The following is a 19,702-nucleotide window of genomic DNA, read 5'->3' as shown; positions in this document are numbered from 1 at the left end:
AGGTGCCACGCCACGACTAGAACCAAACAGCAGAGTAATGCACAGGTCTGGACAAAGCAACCAGAAAATGGAAGCAAAGGATGAAGGGTGTTTGACAATTTGGAAATACAGAGCAATGGGGTGTGTTTGTAGAGAGACTACTATATAAAGACTGATAGAGACTGACAGAAAGAAAGAGAAAGCAGGAAGAAACAGCAGCAGAGCACAGTAGGCAACTCAATGAAGAGAATGCATTTTAACAAAGATTTTGTACTTTTTTGCCGGATGTGGGAAAAGGCAGCGACCTTTACCTCTCAGTATCTTAAATCTTACATTCCTCGCTGAAGGATACAAACTACCTGAAGTATTTATGTGCATTTGTGTGTGTGTGTGTGTGTGTGTGTGTGTGTGTGTGTGTGTGTGTGTATAAAATCCTTCTGCTATTACAAGTCAGGTTCTTTCAAATGGAAGATAATGGTAGCCATAATGGCACCATCACTAAAGCAGTCTATTAGTCTCCTGGCAGCATCACAAATGCCATGGGATGTGGACGTTTCAGGGAAACACTACCAAGATCTAGGGGCATTGCAACCATTAGAGCTATTCTACAATTCAAACAGTCCTCACCTAATCAATCTAAACATTCATCTAAACATTTCCTTGAAACAGAATATTATGGTGAACACTCCCAAATTGTTGTGGCCATGCAATTACACAATTACACAAGTAGTTTGTGAGAAGAATGTTACTATAACAAACACAAATGAGAGCCAAAACAGCAAAAAAAATTTAAAAAACCATGTTGTAGCCTAATCCTATTATTTCACCACCCATGCACACAAAGATTTGGGTACAGGCAATCAATATGACAACAATCATTTGTCTGTCAACGAGAGATTCCAGTTTAGAAACAGCCAATAGCTGTACTTGCAAATGTACAGAACAAAAGCTAATTGGAATGAACTGATGGTAGAGAGTGGGGGCAGGGTGGTATTTGGGTCAACAATGTTCATATTTTCAGCCTTTAATTTGTTTACCCTCTGAAGAAAATGCTTGCCAATACAACATGGTACTCATGCATGGTGCTGTTTCAGCCCATTGCTCGAAGCTCTCTGTGCTTTACCTTCCCTCCAAAAGCTTTTAAGTCTCCTAATGAGATTAATTAAGCCAGTCCAGAGTTTGTTTAATGAGGCCCCAGTGGCCTGAAGCACGGAAAGGACCAAAGCTTGGAAACAGAAGCAACACATTCCAAATAAAAGGACCAAAACTTTAAAGGAGGCTTTAAAAAGAGGGTTTAGAAAGTTAAACCTTGGAGTAAAGTGGTGATAATCCATTTAGCTACAGGGCAGCAGGACACTATTGGGGACTGGTGAGTCAGTCCTACAACTTACTGGTGAATAACTAAACCGCATCTATTACCACTGTAAATTTCAGCATGAAGTGCCTTTGAGCATGAGTCTCCCTACCTCTTCTGAAAGGGTCCTCGTGTAGCTGATTGAACATCTTTATGTTGGACCCATACAATTTCCCAACATGTAAATGAATTTAGTTGCTTTGGCACTGCCTTTTACAATGGCTTTGATGTTTCAAGTTAACAGGCACAACTTTGATATGCAACACCTGTCCATTATCCATGGGTTCTGTGTAATTTGTACAGAAAAGTAAGCCTTGAATGGCTGATCATCCTTCTGAAATTCCATCAGTGATAACACAATCGATAAAAAAAACTATAGATTTCTTTAAAGCAGTGTAATATAAAGTAAACAAAGCGAGAGCTGTGAGTTTCCTGAACAGACTGAATCCACATCACAAACTGCAGTCTTGGCTGATTCTGACTCATGGCGAGATACCGTCAGTACTGTGATGCTGGTAATTCAGTTACTCCATATCAAGTGGTTCCTAATGCACCAACAGTTTTACCTTTCACATCATAAATTAGATTCTGAAGTTATCAAAATGCAATTTATGCATCAGGTAATACATCAAATGGGGGCCCTTGGATAAGTTGGAGCAAAATAAACAGATCAAAGGCCATTTGGTCAATACTTCACCTCAGCCTAAATGTAGAGTGCCTTTAAAGTCAGTGGAAGTTTGATCCCCATTTCTTTGGCTATACAGACAAACTCCAGACACATCAACCAGATAATCTGGCATTTTGTATGGGAGGTTGTAAAAACACAGAAGCTATTCTGGATCAGTACCATGCAGAGAGGCTTACTCAGAGAAAATACAATATCTAAGATAGTCATAACATAAACTCAGACAGGGAGAGAGGAAGAGAAATGGATGAATGGGGGGATTTAAAAGACCCTTCTTTGACCTGCTTAAAAAAGGAACAACTCAATATGGTTTAGTGGCTGGTCAAGGAATATATTTTAAATCTAAAATCATTTAGTTTGAGTGCAGTCTTACCTATTTGCCTCTCAAGATCAGCTGCTTCATCTGGGGTGGCCCTGGGCAGCACCCCTGGGTCACTGAAGCTGGTTCTCAGCAGTGTCCCCAGTACAAACAGAAACAGCACACCTCCTATGACTGGGATGGCCGGGGTCAACTGCACCGCCAGGAACCGACAGCTGGTAGGGCAGGAAGAGATGGAGAGAAAAAGATAAATAAGCAACAAAAACTGTGGTTCTGTCAGACTGGACATGCCTATCTGAGTGCTCAAAACCTGGACTTTTAAATAGTCTTTGGGGATTACTGGACAAACATCACCTGATGGCTTGAGGGGCACATGTCTGTCTACTCACATACAAACTGTTCTTCTTAATATAAACATTAGTACACAACACTGAGCCTGCGCAAACAACACTGTGTGGCAGTTGACACAAGCCCTCAAGTTTAGGAAGTGGTAATACCGGCGAATTGTTGCTTAATGACCAGTAAGTGTACATATCTCGTTAACAGACAAACAAACGCACACATGAGGCTCTGTAATCTGTGTTGTAATCTGTTCAAATGAAACAATTTATCATAATCCCATTAAACAGCCAACAGTGCAGATGGTTATTACAGTAATCACATTTACTCCAATAGAGGTGGGGCACAGGCTGCCACATCCCATTTTATTTGCAAGTCTGTGGTCAATTCGATTGGATTTGGGGTCAGCAAAGAGGTTCCATTCCAGACAAGGGAAACTAAAGGAACATGTGGTTCCCATATGTTTTGAGGGATGTTGTTGAGAAATGCAGAACAGTACTGCGACTTGAGCCAAGGTTTTCAATAAAATCTCTGTTTATACAAAGACTCTTGTTCATCTGTTTATCTATTTAAATAAATGTCTCAAAAGGAAACATCTGTAGTCTGGGTCTGTAAATCACACCTTTTAGTATCAGTTCTTTATTATTTACTGAAAACACATCCTATCAATTGCTTTTTATCAACTGACTTTAATTGGAGAGATTTTAGAGTTTAAAAAAATACAAAAACCATACATGAATTAATTCCCAAAATGGCTCATTTTAGTGCAGGTACAGGTGATTTGTTTATTCTATGCTCTATATTACTGGCTCTAACAGGGGAGGCACATTTGTTATGAATGGATCACTGATGAACAAAAATACTGATTTTTATTTTAAAATCAATGCAGACATGCAACTGCTGCGGATTATTAACAAACTGAGGATGTTTAAGTGACACTGATGGCTATAGTAGCCATAAGCAACAGTGCTCAACCAGGGTGTTTTTCAAAGAGGTTACATAATTTACAGACCTCATGTCTAACTGTACAGCCCTACTTTGAATTAATCAAAGCACTATTATTTAATTTATTTTTGAATAAAATGTGCAACACATTCTTGTTGGATATTATAATACATCACAGCTTTCAGATGGTAACACCTTGGGAGGGCAGTTACATCCGCTGATCTATGCCAACACCAGTTAATCTAATAAACCAAGCCAAACTATATTTAGGTTTGCCATGCTGGGCTCCACCAATGATAGAGGAGCAGGAGGCTGTGAATATGGACATACAGAATTGCTAACTGGACTTGCACATACTCTGTGCTTTCATGTGAACTGCTGGAGATGCCTACCCCTCAGCCAGGGGGAAAGGTCAGCCAACACGACACCTTCGCAAAGACCACAAAACCTGCAAATTTCTAATTTTATAAACACCAGTGGCTGGCATTATGCCATATTCCCAAGTAAGGTGCAACTTGCCTGTGAGCTGAGTAAGCCAGTTCAAAAAAAGATGCGCCCAATACTTGTGACTCTTTGACGAACAACGTTTGAGCTGTGACACCCCATCTGAGTGGACACTGACCAGTCCTGCTGCTCTCTACATCTGGAGTGAGCCTGAACTAAGCAAAAAACACACCGGGTTGTCTGGGACATCAGCAGGGGGCTCCACGCAAGACAACACTGCACAGCACAAACATTTCTCCAGTTCAACACTTGCCTGGAGTTTCCATGGTCATCATTCTGAACACTGACTGCGTCCATGTACAATATACACAACTTAGACATTTGCTAAGAGGACATTCATTTCATAGCCCTCAGTGCTTTGTGATTCTCCGCCAGCCTCAGGCAGCTGAACTGGGCAGGGAGGAGACACACCATCCAGCACTGAGTCTTGAGATTGTAATCTAATACAGGGCATATTCCTATCACTGGCTAGGATGGTGCTGCAGACAATCTTTCTGCTTATAATCTTCCAAATCTGACTGCCACTGTTTAAACAGAAAACTGCTCTGTTGCTCCTGCATAGCAAAATACTTTCATAGTAAACACAACCAGTACAAGTTGTACAAATCTGCTGCACTGCACCTTGTCTTTAATACTGCTCTAAATATAATATTAGGCTATATGATGTCATATGATTACTTATGCAAACATAATGCATGTCTTGGTAATACAAGGGAAAATAGGCATTGGGCATCTTTTTTGGCCAATAACTCTTCAATTCATAAGCTGAATCAACATCCAGAGAGGAAACAAGCAACAAAAGAATGCCTGCAGATTTCTGATCATTTAGGCAGTGCTGAGAGGACAATTCCTTAAGAAATGCTGAAGAGAGATGACTACTCCAGTCATGCAGAGAGAGAGCTCAGTTCTTTGTTTCTTGTCTGGGGGCTTAAAATGCTTGAAAAATGTAACATCATCAGCACATAGCAAACACAACCCACCCAGCTGTTAGCTAGCTAAGTTAAATACAAATATCCACATTACAACCTGCATGATTTCAAGTTTCTCTTTCAAGTCCTTCTCTGTATCCACAAAGCGAAGATCTAAAGAGAAACAGACATTAACCAATCAACATCTACAGCAAAGTATATTATTCTATGTAAAATAATTCTTATTCTTATTGTTGTACCTATTACAATTAATTATGAAGAGCTGACAGCTGAGTACCTAGCTTCATTTTACAAATTCATGGAAGATTTTTAATAATTAATAACAAAACTAGTAGCAAGTATCAATAGTCTGCAGCTTGCCACTGTCTGTCTGCATTTGCCCCTGAAAAAAAAAAAAAAATGTATGTCTAATGTCATTACGCGCCATCTTTTCATCTACCAACTGAATCTATTCTCTATTGTGTCTGTTAATTGTCTTAATCTCATCTATTAATGAATCCATCAATTAGAGGTGTTAATGGAAAATCACTACAGTTGTAAAAGAAATCTGTAACAACAAGCCCAAAGCCAAGATTTGAATGGTTTCAAGTAATCAATGAGAAAGTCAAGCTCCCCACTGAAAAGTCAAATATTAACAAAGGTCATTTAGAGCCACAAAGCCACAGAATCGTATGAACACACTGTGTGTTCTCTCTTTCTGCAGGGAGTACCTGAACATGCCATTTTGTGCACTCTTCCATAAAAATATTACTATATTACAAAAATTGTCATCTGGCAAGTGGTGATGGAGATGGCTGAGAGCAGCACAAACCGCTGCCTCTGTCCTCAAAAGCCTTGTCTCAATGTGTCGGACATTGGGAACCTAATGAAAAGGCAGTCATGTGTGATAGAAAGTGGCAGGTCGGTAGAAACGGACAGAGATTAAACACTGAAACCATTAGAGAGCCTGCCTGTCCTACAGACGTGGATCAATAGAGATACGTGGACGAGCTGCAGGTAGGCAACAACTTGCCTGGTTTAAATTCCCCCTGAAGACAATGTCCCGGAAATCAATTTTTATCAGTCACTGAACATGAACGGTAAAGACCGTGAACAATTTTTCAACAGCCATCTTTTCTGTTAAGGACAGTAAAGAGTGGACATCAACAAGGAAGTGGACATTTCTAAAGTTACACCTTCATTTCCCTTTTAGTTTGATACCAAATTTTATATTTAACTGGGACTTTAGGGGCTTTGTTGCCATGGAAACAGACAGTATCCAATGTCAGACATGGTAAATTTCGAAAGGGAATGTGGTTACCCTGGAAACAGCCACATGAGTGAGCTGAAGCCTCCAAGGAAGAAAAAAAGAAACAAAGACACTCAACAAGATATAGGTAGTATGATACCATTTATTACAATCCTTTAAATGTCGCAACAAACCAAATGGGTGATGAGGATGAAGGCTGAATTATGGTTTGATTTGATGCAGAAATACAGTGACCACACTGACCACTGAAGAAATCTGAGTGGAGGACTCTGGTACTCAGATATGTTATATTCTAGGCATAGTTCTACATTTCTTAAGTTTTAGCCTCCAGGACAGTAAATACATGGACTGGGACATAGGTTCTGTACCATCCTCAACACACACTGTATATTAAACCTGCACACATTTATATGGCAAACATAACTTGGGGTCAATCCTTCTCGCCTAGTCAAAAGTTGGAGTATATATTGATTTTCCAGGGTTGTTTTTACTACTTCAAATGGCTAAAATCTTATTTCATTTTTCATATTAATTTCAATATTTCCTTATTTCGTAAAGCTGTGTGCAGTGCATTGATGCACTCAGCCTCTCCTTGCCTCCCTCTCTCACAAACACATTGACAATGGACCTGTCTGTCAGTCAGACTGGTCATCAGGAGCACCAGGAGAATTCCTGGCACGAGTAAACAGCCAAAAAAATCTGCGACATTTTTACCATCCCCGTCTTTGCCGGCCATCTCTGTGTGCCTCACATTTGGGGTGCACATGTAGGCTTGCTGCGAACATGTGCTGGAACTTGGCTCCCTTGCCAATCACAATTTGTAATCAGCTCTCGCCGACTTGGGTATTTGCTTTACACAAAGTGAAGCAGCAATGGAGCTGTACATGCGGTTCAGTTATTAATTCAAATCTATATAAATCATATACAGTATGACCACCATGCCCTGAGCAGCCAACACACAGACTACAATACAGAGAAGTTTGAAAAGTCAAGTCTATCATTGCTTCACATGGGATCATCTGAAATAAACTAAACCAAACATTCTGTATATATATCTATCAGAATCATTTTTGCCAAAACTTTTTTTTTTTTTTGTTTTACAAACAACTGAAAACACACTGGAGCAACAGGCCAACAAAAACAGTCTTGTTGGTCAATCAAAGCTGAACTGAAACTGTATATCACTATGGCAAGTGTAAGACAAAACACTGACCAAGGTCTGGGATGACTGCTCTTTGACAGTTTGTACTAATAACTACTAGAGATAGGTACCCATTTATAAAAATGGAAAAGCTTGACTGTCAACGTCTGTGTAAATTAGTGAGTGCTGATGGCAGTGCAATAAAGCTTTGATAGTTAATTCCTGAGGCAAACAACATTAACTCAGCTGGGAGTTAATGCATCTTCAAGAGATATTGGTACATGTCAATGTAGGGCAAAGAGTAGCATAACACACTGTTGAGTAATGACTTTAACCACAGGATGATGGTTACAAGCATTCTGATAGCAGTAAGCAGCAGCATGACGCATTTGGTCTCAGACCGCACTGTATCTTATGTTTGAAAATCATGAAATATTGCAAACCTACTACTTAAAACAAGTTAATTCATACACAATCCAGTAAGAAAAAAAAATATGAACTCCACTCTCTTTCCCTAAACCAACAGACACACAAAACACTCAAAAAGGGTCAAAGATCACAAAGACAGGTGAGAGATGCTAGTTTAGACTCGGGTTGAATGCCTCTTAGACAAGCCTACTTAAACATTAAGCTTCATGCTGAGCAGGAAGGACTACAGTTCTCAAACAGGACAGGAGAGAGCAAAGCAAAAGTCAATCAATGTTTAGGATGGGCACTGTCTCATAAAACCGATCTGTACAAGCATCCACTCAATCACGTCTCTGAAGTTCAGGTCTAATACCAACCTTGACAGTTAATATAATAAACCAGAAAAGAGTGTATTTTTCATTCCAGTTTCCTATTTGTTCTTACATACTTACAGCAAATAGCATGTCAATCAGAAAAAAGCATGTAATTATCTAAATTCATAGACTTCTGGTATAAATTCAACATATGTAATTTATATGCAAGCTATTGTCATGACATAGAAATAACATACAATGTGTTAGTAGTATCACTCTGGTAAATCTGATATTATAGCTCTTTTTCAGCAAGTGTCCTCTGAGCACCAGTGGGACGTGTTGATTACTTCCACAGAATACTAAAGGTAAATCTTTCTACCTCAATAGGGTCTCGCAAGGTTTCCCAATTCATTTGCCTCTCATAGAGTGTGCTAATCTCAACAATAATCCAATCCAGATTACCGTTATCACATTTCCCTCTAAATCCTCTTATGGTGCCAACCAGTTTTTCAAAACTCAGCTGGGAGTTAAGCTTCAGGGACTTTCATCTCTGCTTGATGCAACCATGTGACTGTTTGCTTCACCCGGCACTGTTCACTGGGTGTCCTTTCAGCGTCACCTGAGATAAACCGTACCCTCGTTTATTTTCTTCTTCAGCCATACAGCTTTGAAGGCAATCAATATGCTGTGATCTATAAAAAAAAAGTCTGTCAAGCATAGGTCATCCATTCTCCAGCACACACAGTATCTGGGCCTGTAATTCTCCTCAGTACATTCTTGTGAAGAGGTGTAGTTTACCCAGAGATATAACTCAACACTGACGCAGCAGCAAAGATGTAGATATGTTTAAAATGTGCTTAAGGTTGTGTTAAAATGCATTTGAAGCACTTGGCTTTGTGGCCTTTCATTCTAAATTCTCATTACTCATCTGGGCTACATGGATACGAGGCTTTGTCAGCTTTGCCTTTTATTACATTTTGATTGCTTTAGATGGCAGGCAAGGGCAGAGAATGAACCCCCTCTGAGCTGTAGGCCAAGTCATTTGTCAATGAAACGACTCAACACGACATGCTTTTGCAAATGGTTACGTTTTCGCCCGGACTACTTCATGGAATCACAATTTCCTTCCACCTTTCAGACAGATGTCAGTAGTGCACAACACAGTCTCAGAGGACTGCAGTGGTTCATGTATGCATGTGAGAAGCCTCCAAATTCAGAAGCACAGCCTTCCAACCAACACGTGCCATGCACTCAATTACCCCTGGCACAGGGAGTGAATGTGCTAGTACGGGAAAGCTGTGTGACAAACAGAGGGTGCAAGGTCGATTGAAGGCTTGGAGCTAGTCAGGGAGAGGAATCCCACTACAAAAAAGCAAACAGCTGGACATGATTCCTGGTTTCTGTGAGCCTAGGTGACAGCTCTGCCTCTTGCTTCTACAGCAGAACAGACAGCAGCAATAAAGTCTCTGACACAATGTTCTGTGAGGAATTAAAGTCACATCCAAAACATATTCACTTCTAAAATGACCTAGATCTGGCTAGCTGATATTTATACATGAGTAAACAGTCAAGTCTAACATGTCCATTGTCCATTGTCCTCGTTTACCCACCTAAATAAGGAGTACACTGTAGCAAAAATCAGAGCATTTCATGCTCTTATGTTGTCCTTATGTGTGAAAACTTCTCTTTCGCCTATTCAATTAAATGAAAGACTGTGAGATTAAATCAGGAATGGCAATGTATTTCAAATACTTTTCAGCTCGGCCTGAGAGGAATGCTTTTCTTGTCTTGGGAAACCATGTCTACCATGGGTGTGACTGTTCAAATTATGAGGACAAAGACTCTTTCGCAATAGTTTGCCTTATGAGACTCCAAAGCTTACTTTTTATTTTGTCCAAGCATACAGCAAACCCACTTGCTATTCTTCTGGAGTATGTGCTGAACTAACATGGTACAAGAAAGAAAGGGTCACCAATTCACTGATTTCACTGTATCAAATTTGTAACAACAGGAGAGCGAAAAGATGGCATGCTTGAGTGGGGTCTTGAGAGCTGCTGTACCCTCTGAATAAAGCAGGCATACAAAGCCTGGGGTATTTCATGGGGTTACAGGGTTGTCTTTCTATTCACAAGAAGAAATGACCAAACACCATTTGTAAGGAACTTGACCTCGGCCTACTGGTCCATTTTAAGTGTTGGTCACTTTATTAAAGCAGTGGACAAATATGATTGATATGATATGATCAACTTTAAGTGGTTTTGCTCCATTTCAATATCTGAGCAGGTTTCTTTCCAACAATTTGTATAGCATCTAAACAACAAGGATTGCCTGCTGGTGTGAATGGAGATATTAGGACACAGTTTATCACAAGACTAGACATCGGTTTGTGAGTTGATTTACATGACAACTGCTGACCCAGCATAAACACAGTTCTAATAAAACACAGAAGCACACATTGTGTAGATTACAAGTACTCAGGCCAGTCTTTGGTATGAACCAGTCTTTGGTCTGAACCAAAGACTTGGGTGGGGGGGGGGGGGGTTTACAACCTGCAGTGTTGCCAATATAGCACATTTGAAACTGACGAAACTTCTCAAGGAGGTGGAGGAGCCCGCACTGCAGTTGGCTTAATCTGTGCATTGTGAATACAAAGTGCTTTAGGTTCACTTTGCCCCTTTGCAATTGTACTTAAGCCCTGCTGTAGACAGATCACGTGCTATTGCCCTGGGACACTCGAAAAAAACATATAGACGGGACAATGGCCACTAGTTACGTCAACGAGACTGGTGGATGAAGAGCAGTTTGGTTCGAGGAAATAACCACTGTACAGATCTAGAATGAACACATCAAATGGCAACTGTCTTTTCTAGTCAAAGTAGGAACCCGTCTGTCTTGTTTATAAGCTACAACCCTCAGATGGCATTCATGACAGGATCACTATGGCTAACCTCGTGCCAAAGTGGCTCAAATTTTCTTCAATTGAAACCAGAGTTTCATTTTCTGCGACAACTTCCAATAAATCAGTTTTGTCATAGTATTTCTGGAAAAAAGGGGCTGGTTTTTATAAAAAAAAATGCAATTGCCACCCTTTTAGTTATTTTGCAATTATCTGCACTAATATTTAAAAACTACCAGGAAGCAGGAACTGTGACTGTTTAAAGAACTTGATGCATCGTAAACATCAACAGTAAACATCATTTCCAAATGTTTTAGAGCAAAGTTTCTTGCCAGGTAAATGTAATAGGTTTTTGAGCATTTCCGTTGTACTCCATGCAGACAGCAAGATTTTCCCTTGTGAATTAAGCCTGTCAGGCTGCACACATTCCAGAGCAGTGTGCTGTTCCCAACAAGCACCACAAATTAAATGGTTACAGGCTTTACTGACGGACATAAATTAGATGTGACTAAATGCGCAGGACACTTAAAGCAAAGCCCGACACATTTTTATACCACTCAAACAGGCTGCCTATACATTCCTGTATCAAGTAGGTGTGCTGCCCAGATCTCCTGATGGACTTAAGTTTTAGTCTTTTTTTTTACCCCGAAGAATAGCATTTCTTCAATGTAATGAGTGATCTGTACATGCAATGTCATCATTGCAAGATAAAAATTATGAACTTCAGTTCTGCAAGAAATAATACTGCAGGAAAAAACAGTAAATGAGGAATAATTAAAGTCTGGGTGAACTCAAACCTCCAACATGTTATCAAGGTAACAACCACCCTATACAATTCCTGTTGTATGGAAAACATTCAACAGTTTACAGTTGCTCACAGTGAAGCAGAGCATGTAATGCAAATATAAGGAAATTAAATAAATCCAGCCACTGAAAGCATCAGCATGAGTGGCACAGTTTTGTAGTGAATGGCAAGTATATTTATGCGAGCACTGTGTGTAGTAGACTTTTTTAATGTATTCTTTATCAATCAAATTCTAAACTCAACTTATCTGAATACTCCAATGTCTTTTTTTGGTCCAACCTTTAGACAAAACTCCAAATATATTCACTTTTCATATATGACACAGAAGATGAGCAAACATTTGAGAGAGATTGGTTTCTTGCTTAGAAATCGTCACAAATTTTCTGTTGATTGACTAATTGATTCAGCGGTGGTTCAGGAGGTAGAGTGGGTCATCCACAGTAAACGCTCTTTAGCATTTCAATCCCCTGCTCCTCCTGTCTATGTGTAAGTATTCTTGGGCAAGACATTGAACCCCAAATTGCTCCCAATGGTCAGGCCAGCACCTAGCTCACTGTCATCACTATGTGAGCATGTGTTCAAATGGGTGAATGAGAATTTGTAAAGCTCGTTAGATAAAAGCTCTATATAAACACAGCCATTTCATCTCTGCACTATGAAGGTCCTTCAGCAATCAGCGCCAACACACATGTAGCCACTATTCCCTGCATCATCTCACAACCCAGTTCTAATGACTGCTACATTACATTTTACAGTTGTGTCCACATAAAAATACAACTAAAACCAAAGTGTTTCGCCTTCTCTCTGCCCAAAACTGTAGTTCTTGAGATCGATTTTCACATCAAACAAAACAGCGTAACAGAACACCACTTCAAACATCTGTCTGAGTGAACTTTTACTAGGCATAAGGGAAAGCAGGCAACATGTGCAACTACAGCACACATGGACGTCTGGAGGGAGCCAGCAACAGAATAATAAACAGACCAAAATCTGCCGGTCACTAACAGGGTTTATTGTGCATGGCTGAGCACCCCTTAGACAGAGACAAAGAAAACAAGCAAAAAAAATATGGAGATGTAGAAAGGTCTCAGCTAAATGTACTGTGCATGTCTCCATCCCTAAATACTCACCATCTGTTGACTCTTTCTGGACTCCACACACAGATACAGACCACGTGTGATCAAACCACAGCCTTATTTAAAGTACCATAAAAGGACAGAGGCAATTCAAAACACAGAAGAAGCCCTTACAAACTGAATGAGGAGCTGTTCTCCACTATGCTGACGACTTGTGCGAGGGGTTAGAAAAACACATCTAATCGAAACGCATTACAGTTAATGACAACAGAAGCCAATGTGCAGGTCTGCTGACTATCCCCCTGTCCAATAAATGTCTCCTTTCAGCTGATGGGAGTAGGGTGGGGGGAGAGAGAGGACAGTCAGGAGGACTCTGTCTGCTTGGGGGCATGGACAGCTGAGCAGGGTGGACAGTGCTAAGTTGAAAAGTGGCTTTGTGGTAGCACGGTGTTCCTGAAAAATGTCCCCTGTAGTCACAACAAACAGAGGACAGTGCATTGGTCTCAGCCTCACTGACTGGTCATGGTGTAGGAAATGAAGCTATCTGAGGGAGAGAGGTATCATCAGGAAGCATCTGGCATCCTCCATCTGGATGCTGGGGAACATCCAGGTTCAAATGGACATTGCGATAGGTTTCCCTCCCATTTCAATACTTTACCAACTGCTCCATAATATGGAGGGTTGGAGGTTTAAGCCTGCAATGCCCTGTCTCCAGCAGTCTGCCCTTTGGTCATGGGTTATGTCAGTATCTTTGCTGAGGTGACAATGCATTGAAAGATGAAGTGGTCCAGAGGTCACTGCTGATAGATGTGTTGCATTGTGCCTGTGAAGGACTTCACACACAGGGCATTCAAAAAAGCTAACTGGTAGTGGTTTGGAACAGGACATATCAATCATTCTTATTTATGAAATTAGTCGCTAAACACCATTTTAGCCAGTTATTTTCATGTGACTGATCTGTCAAATATTTTTCAATTTGATCAATATAATGTCAGAAAAAGTGTCAAGTGTATATGTAAGTATAAAATACACAACTTCCAAGAGTTGTTGTTGAACATCAATACAATATCTCTATCAAATAAAAGTATTCTATATATTATAGTAAGTCATATAAAAATGTTGTGAGGTGACAATGTTTTATACACAAACTCACAAAGTCAGTTTGTTGATTATTATAGTGATTGTATGCATACTATTCACCGACTTCCCTACTTTATTAGTTACACTTATACAATCTGATGTAATCAAATAAAAAGGCCCCACAATGAATTCTACTTTTAGTAATTGCAGGTGATGTCACTGTAATGGACTATATTATAATATATAATATTCTGTTGACCCCATTCACTTTCACAAGGGGGGGGGGGGTATTAGAAAAAGCTTTAATACAATGCAGTCCAGTACAACACAACCACCAAAAACAGAATCATCACCTTTTTGACAATGTCACTAAAGACTTAAAATATATAAGCTTTACACAAGTAGAATTTATGGCTGAGCTATTGTATTAGATTGCATTAGATGTACACATGTAACTGATAAAGCGGGCAGAGAATGTGTATCATTAAGCATGGACTATCTTTACAGTGCAGATACTGAACAGCAGCCATCAACCACTGCACATATTCTGCCTATTAAGCTCTCTCTGGCACTGAAGCACTTTACCCTGATAAAGACTGTCCGATTGAGCAACACATTTCATGATGGAGCAGGATTCTTATCTAGTACAGATGGGGTTTCTGAGATGATATACTTCATAGTGATTACTCAGGACTAACGAGGAGAGAGGCAGTGCACTCTCTCTTGCAGTACACTCCAGTGTTGGCACCATTAAGGTCAGTGTCCGTGTCCACATGCTGTAACATGCACTTCAGTCACAGTGGGTCAATTTGTCCAGGATGAGTTCAAGATGACGGGCTGGATGTGACAATATGGAGAAGAACATGCTGTCTGTTGATTACAGAGATTACAGATTACAAAGACAGAGAGCTCCTATGGGGATAGTGGGACTGTGCTTAAAGTGCAAGTGGCAGGCAGGGCAGACAGATAGACACTGAATGGTCTACTCTGTAAGCAATTAATGACTTGTCAAGAGAGAAAATGCTAAGCAGAGCACTGGAGGGACAGCTGGTTATCTGGAAAATTATGAGAGCAGATAATTATCACCGTGTAAGGTAAGCAAAAACTAATTGTTAAATATCATACCTAGGTCAGCTACAGGGCAGCAACACACACGATTAAACACCTTGCTCAAGGACACCACAGCTGGCACAGAGTACAGCCTACCCCCTTTTTCAGATGAATACATCTTGCAAGGGCATATACAAGCCATAAACAAATTAGGGCTGGAAACACACAACTTTTCAAAGGAACCACAGAGTTTCCATAAACAATGGCCCCTGGCAAAACACACCTCCTACTAGAGAGTTATATTTTCTGTACTTCCTCAAAACAGAGATGCCTATGTCTAATCCCCCAACCAGTTTGTACTGACATCTCCCTGAGTCCTGAAAAGATCACAGGAAACACACCCACTCAACAGTGATGGCGGTGACATAACTGACCTATATCTAAACTTTTCCTCTGACAGCTGAGCCCATGAAATGAAATCCCTGATCCCCAATGTCAATGTGTTCAAGTAAATAGCAGATGGGAGCATACAGAGAAAAGGAAAAGAGCTTCAACAATACTTACTCAAAGGAGAAAAAAAGTCCACAGGTCACTAGGATGAGGACAAGGGTGAGGTAGAAAACCCCTGTCTGCTTGGCCATCATAATCCTCCCATCGCAGTAAAATTTATTCCGACCTGGGAAGGACTCCCACTTCCTCTTTTTTGGGGTCCTTTTCTTGTAAGGGGTCTCCATTGGTGTGGAGCTGCGAGTGCTTATTTGGCTGTACTCGCACTCTCTCATGGACTCAGACACCCCGAGATGCATCAATTGCTGTTTAAAATCCCCACAGCTGAATAGATCCCGGGGCAGATGTGCCTCTGTGAAGAAAACAAACCAGTTCAGTGAAGCTGGCAGACTAACTTCTCCATAGTTGGAAAAAAAAAAAAAAAAAGTTTGTGTAAAGTGCAACACACTGCTATTAATAATATCCAGCTAACGCACACAACACACTTGTACTGTTTTCTAAATAACTATCTCGCCTCAAGTGAGCTGTAAGTAAAGCTAGCACAGCAGGTTTGGCTAATGTCACGTTAGCTAACTTGGCAAATAACTTCACCAGCAGCTCTCACATACCATGGCGTTTCGTTAACAGCACCTTTGTTAGCAAGCAACCCGGCTAGCATCCCGCAGAAACTACACCTTAAATGTCGCCATGGCTAACACGGCTAGCAAGTTAATGAGGTGGCTGGTGAGTTAATGTTAGCACGCCGGCCAACTTGTGCAATTAAGGGCTAGCTTGCTGGCAACTCTCCTTCACCCGCATAACTACATGGCTATTTTACTCTCAACTCTCCCGCTCAAGAGGAGCTAAAAAAAATAAAAATAAAAATAAAAAAAATGAAGGTTTGAGTGAGCTCTTCGCCTGCGCTGTCAACCACGTAACCCCGCAGACACCGAGGCTTCACGCCCCGGCGGTGCTGGTCCGCTGTGCCCGCCGAGGCGACGGTTGAAGCGCTGCCTTACCGAGGGAGAGCACCGCCGGTCGTCGCGTCGGGGTGTTGTCACGTAGCGACTCCTTTCGTTACCCAGGTTTGTTGCGAGTCGAGGACAAAACGAAGAACACCATTTTCGGAAGTTTAAAGGGTAAAAAAAAAAAAAAAAAAAAAAAAAGAGTTTGAATTTGGCCGCCGCTCGTCGCCAAATGAGAAGTTGGTTTAATGAGGGGAATCCGGAGAAAGAGCACACGGCGGGGGCTCTCAGACCAGCTCCAGCATCCTGACTGGCCGTCGCTCCGAGGAAAAAACAAACACACACTACGAGTGTTTGCGCACAACACAAACGAAGAAGGACCTCACAGCCATATCTCCGAGTATTTCACAGCAACAATCGGCGAGTGATCGTCGGAAAAAGTTGCAGCATTCCCCGAGAAGCGTGCAGGCAGGCCGGCCGACGACCCTCCGCTCACGGCGCTGCCTCCCTCGCCAGCGACAAACATCAACACAGGGGCAGAGCAGAGCCTCGCTGCCTGCTCCTCCCCCTCCAACCGCGGCCGAAGTCACCACTGAGGAGGCGCAAGAGGAAGACCGGGCTGTTAAAGGAGGTTCCCAAACCGTGGTCCACGGACCTCCAGGCGTCCGTTTTGGGAGGAGGAGGAGGAGGTTGATGAGGGGAGGGGCCCCATTAGCAGGGGTGTGTCCAGGGAGGGACCTGGGGTGACACTGGGGCTTTTGTTCATTCTGAAATAAACATTTACAAAAACCCACATGTCCCCTCATTTTTTTTTTTTTTTTTTGTGAGTGAATCCCACATAGACTCTCTTTTGCAGTAAACACTCAATAGTGCTATAAAGAATAAAAAAATAACAATAAATAAAATAACTAATAAAATATAAAATGTATATATTTTTTTCTTTTTTAATTGGTGGCAGGTCCAGAGTCAGGGCCCAATCCCTAGGCATTATTTACTTCTACCACAACTTGATAAAAACTACAGTGCCCATCCGTCCTCTATTCCATCTATGTAAATATAATTAGATATACTCATGACCCAGTCAAAAGTTTTATGTTTTCAACAGGAATGAATGTAAATGGGATAAAGTGGGGAAATTCAGAAAGTATTGAGAGAGCGACCCTTTTCAAGTTTCCACTCGTGAGATTTCGCATCATCAGACAACCCAAGACCCAAGACCGTGGCTGCCAGTCCTCTTGTGCTATTGCTTCACACTTATCACTGCAGATTCCACCTGAAAACAAAAGCTACATTTCTTCAAAGGGTGTCATACTATTTGTCAAGCAAATTATTAGCTAAAAATCACTATTACATCATATACATCAGTATAATGACGCAGTTGGATGTGTGAGGGTTAAAAATACTGTGCTTTCTTCAGTATAGCAGTTATAGTGTTTAATAACCTTTACCAATGGATTTGGCGACAAGCCAGATATATCAGAGTTTTCAGGAAAAAAATGGACAATCCCAGTCATAATTCCCAATGGATGCTGAGGTGAACGCTGTTTACAGCCGGGAAACTGATAATTACAGTAACTCTGATATGATGTGAATGTGGCCAGCTGCGGTACTGCAACAAAAAATCTCCTTCAGCACATAAACTGTTGAGGAGACACCTAAGACCTTAAAAAAAAAAAAGAGTTCATATTATCTGTATTCTGAATCATTGAATATTTATGAAACTTTCCCAGAACCAAGTTGTAATATCAGTTAAATGCCTATTGGACTAGTGGACAGGGCCAAGGAGAGAGACATTGCTCTATGTGCAGAGAGCCTCATAGCACTGAACAAAAAATGTGGTCACTACAATAAATGAGCGCCATCTCTGAAATCCATTATCCCACAGGCATGATCTGGACCCCCAAACTACTCTGGGTCCACCCCTGACTCCAGGAGGTCCCCAGAAAAATTCAAGATGTTGGTTTTACACTTTGGATAGAAGGCAGGATAGTGAAATATTGTGTGACTATGGACATTTGTGGATGCCCCCCCCCCCCCCCCAATTACTGAACGAATCGACATGATTCAGGAAGATAATAACACAACTGAGGAGACTGAGAGAACAAATGTTATTGACAGTAAATTATTCAATACCTGGGGGCAGTATTAGTCATATTAACTGTGTTTCTCCTGAAGACAGACACGCAGCGATGTCGCCTCATACATGCCAAGTTCAATTCTCTGATGATGCAATTTCCTGTTCAGCTCGATTAGTACAGATGATTGCACCATCGGCCTACAGTTCCTCTGTCATCTGTCCTCCTCTTAGCACCTACGCACACACACACACACACACACACACACACACACACACAGGTACACGTGCACATGCACACCCACCTCCTCATCTACCTCTGAAGTCACCCAGGCTGTTTGGCTCCTTCACTCCCACAGCCACACAAGTATCCGCTCCCTCTGAAGAGAAGTCTGGCTGCACTTCTTGTTATGTGAGAGGACTTAATTGTTCAGACTCGCACCACGCACAGAAGGGAAAACATTTCATCTCACTGCACTTTTATGGTCTGCCAATGCGTTTGTTTTTATGAAAATAGGATGGAAAAATTCAGACATATTGATCTTAGTTGTCAGATTGGACGTGGCGCCTCGGCTATCTGACACACACACACACACTCACACACACACATATACAAACTGCATTACTTCATACAACCAACTTTGGTATGAAGTAATGAAATGACAGAGCGCATCTCAGGCAGTGGTAATGTACAGTAGCGTAAGCTGTCCCTGTTAAAGCTGCGTCAGGCATCTGCAAACTGTCTGAGAGCATGATTGGCCGCCACTGCTGGGCATGTGAAGCTATCAAGTGGCACATGTTTCACTTAATCTGTTGGAAAGCTGAGGATGTTTTCAATGGCTGTTAATGATCTGTAAGCCCTCCAGACTAATTCCTTAACTATGGGGCTCGTTAAGCAGCGTGATGACATATGGCTGAGGCTGTGCTTGTGTCGGGAAATGGGTGGACATGATAGGGCCTTTGAGTCTCAATCCAAGAACAACATGGGCCTGAATCACATCCTGCCAAGGCCTCATCCAGGCAATATTGTTTTGTTTAGAAAGCTGGACGTGAAAGAAAATAGTGAGATTAAAGCCTCATCAAGAAAGACCAATGTATTCTTTA

General features: G+C 41.3%; 1 protein-coding gene across 5 annotated transcripts in view; it reads right to left on the bottom strand.

Annotated features, from left to right (window-relative positions):
* LOC139633445 (palmitoyltransferase ZDHHC14-like) overlaps window positions 1-17,196 on the bottom strand; it is a 43,061-nt gene extending 25,865 nt beyond the window's left edge. The window contains exons 1-3 of one of the 5 annotated variants that reach the window (XM_071499159.1): window positions 16,579-17,196; window positions 15,638-15,932; window positions 2,392-2,552 (exon numbers count right to left, since the gene is read on the bottom strand). In XM_071499159.1, coding sequence (XP_071355260.1) covers window positions 2,392-2,552; window positions 15,638-15,879 — 403 coding nt within the window. In that variant the 5' untranslated portion in view covers window positions 15,880-15,932; window positions 16,579-17,196. The other 4 variants (XM_071499154.1, XM_071499156.1, XM_071499158.1 and 1 more) reach the window with 4 other exon arrangements.
* Between the last annotated feature and the right edge of the window lie 2,506 nt (window positions 17,197-19,702).

The sequence above is a fragment of the Trachinotus anak genome, unplaced genomic scaffold (assembly GCF_046630095.1).
Source record: "Trachinotus anak isolate AG129_WGS33_773 ecotype Australia unplaced genomic scaffold, CSIRO_AGI_Tana_v1 ptg000015l, whole genome shotgun sequence".
In the NCBI taxonomy this organism is placed as follows: domain Eukaryota; kingdom Metazoa; phylum Chordata; class Actinopteri; order Carangiformes; family Carangidae; genus Trachinotus; species Trachinotus anak.
The sequence above is the reverse complement of the archived record's forward strand: the minus strand, read 5'-3'. Positions and strand labels throughout refer to the sequence as shown.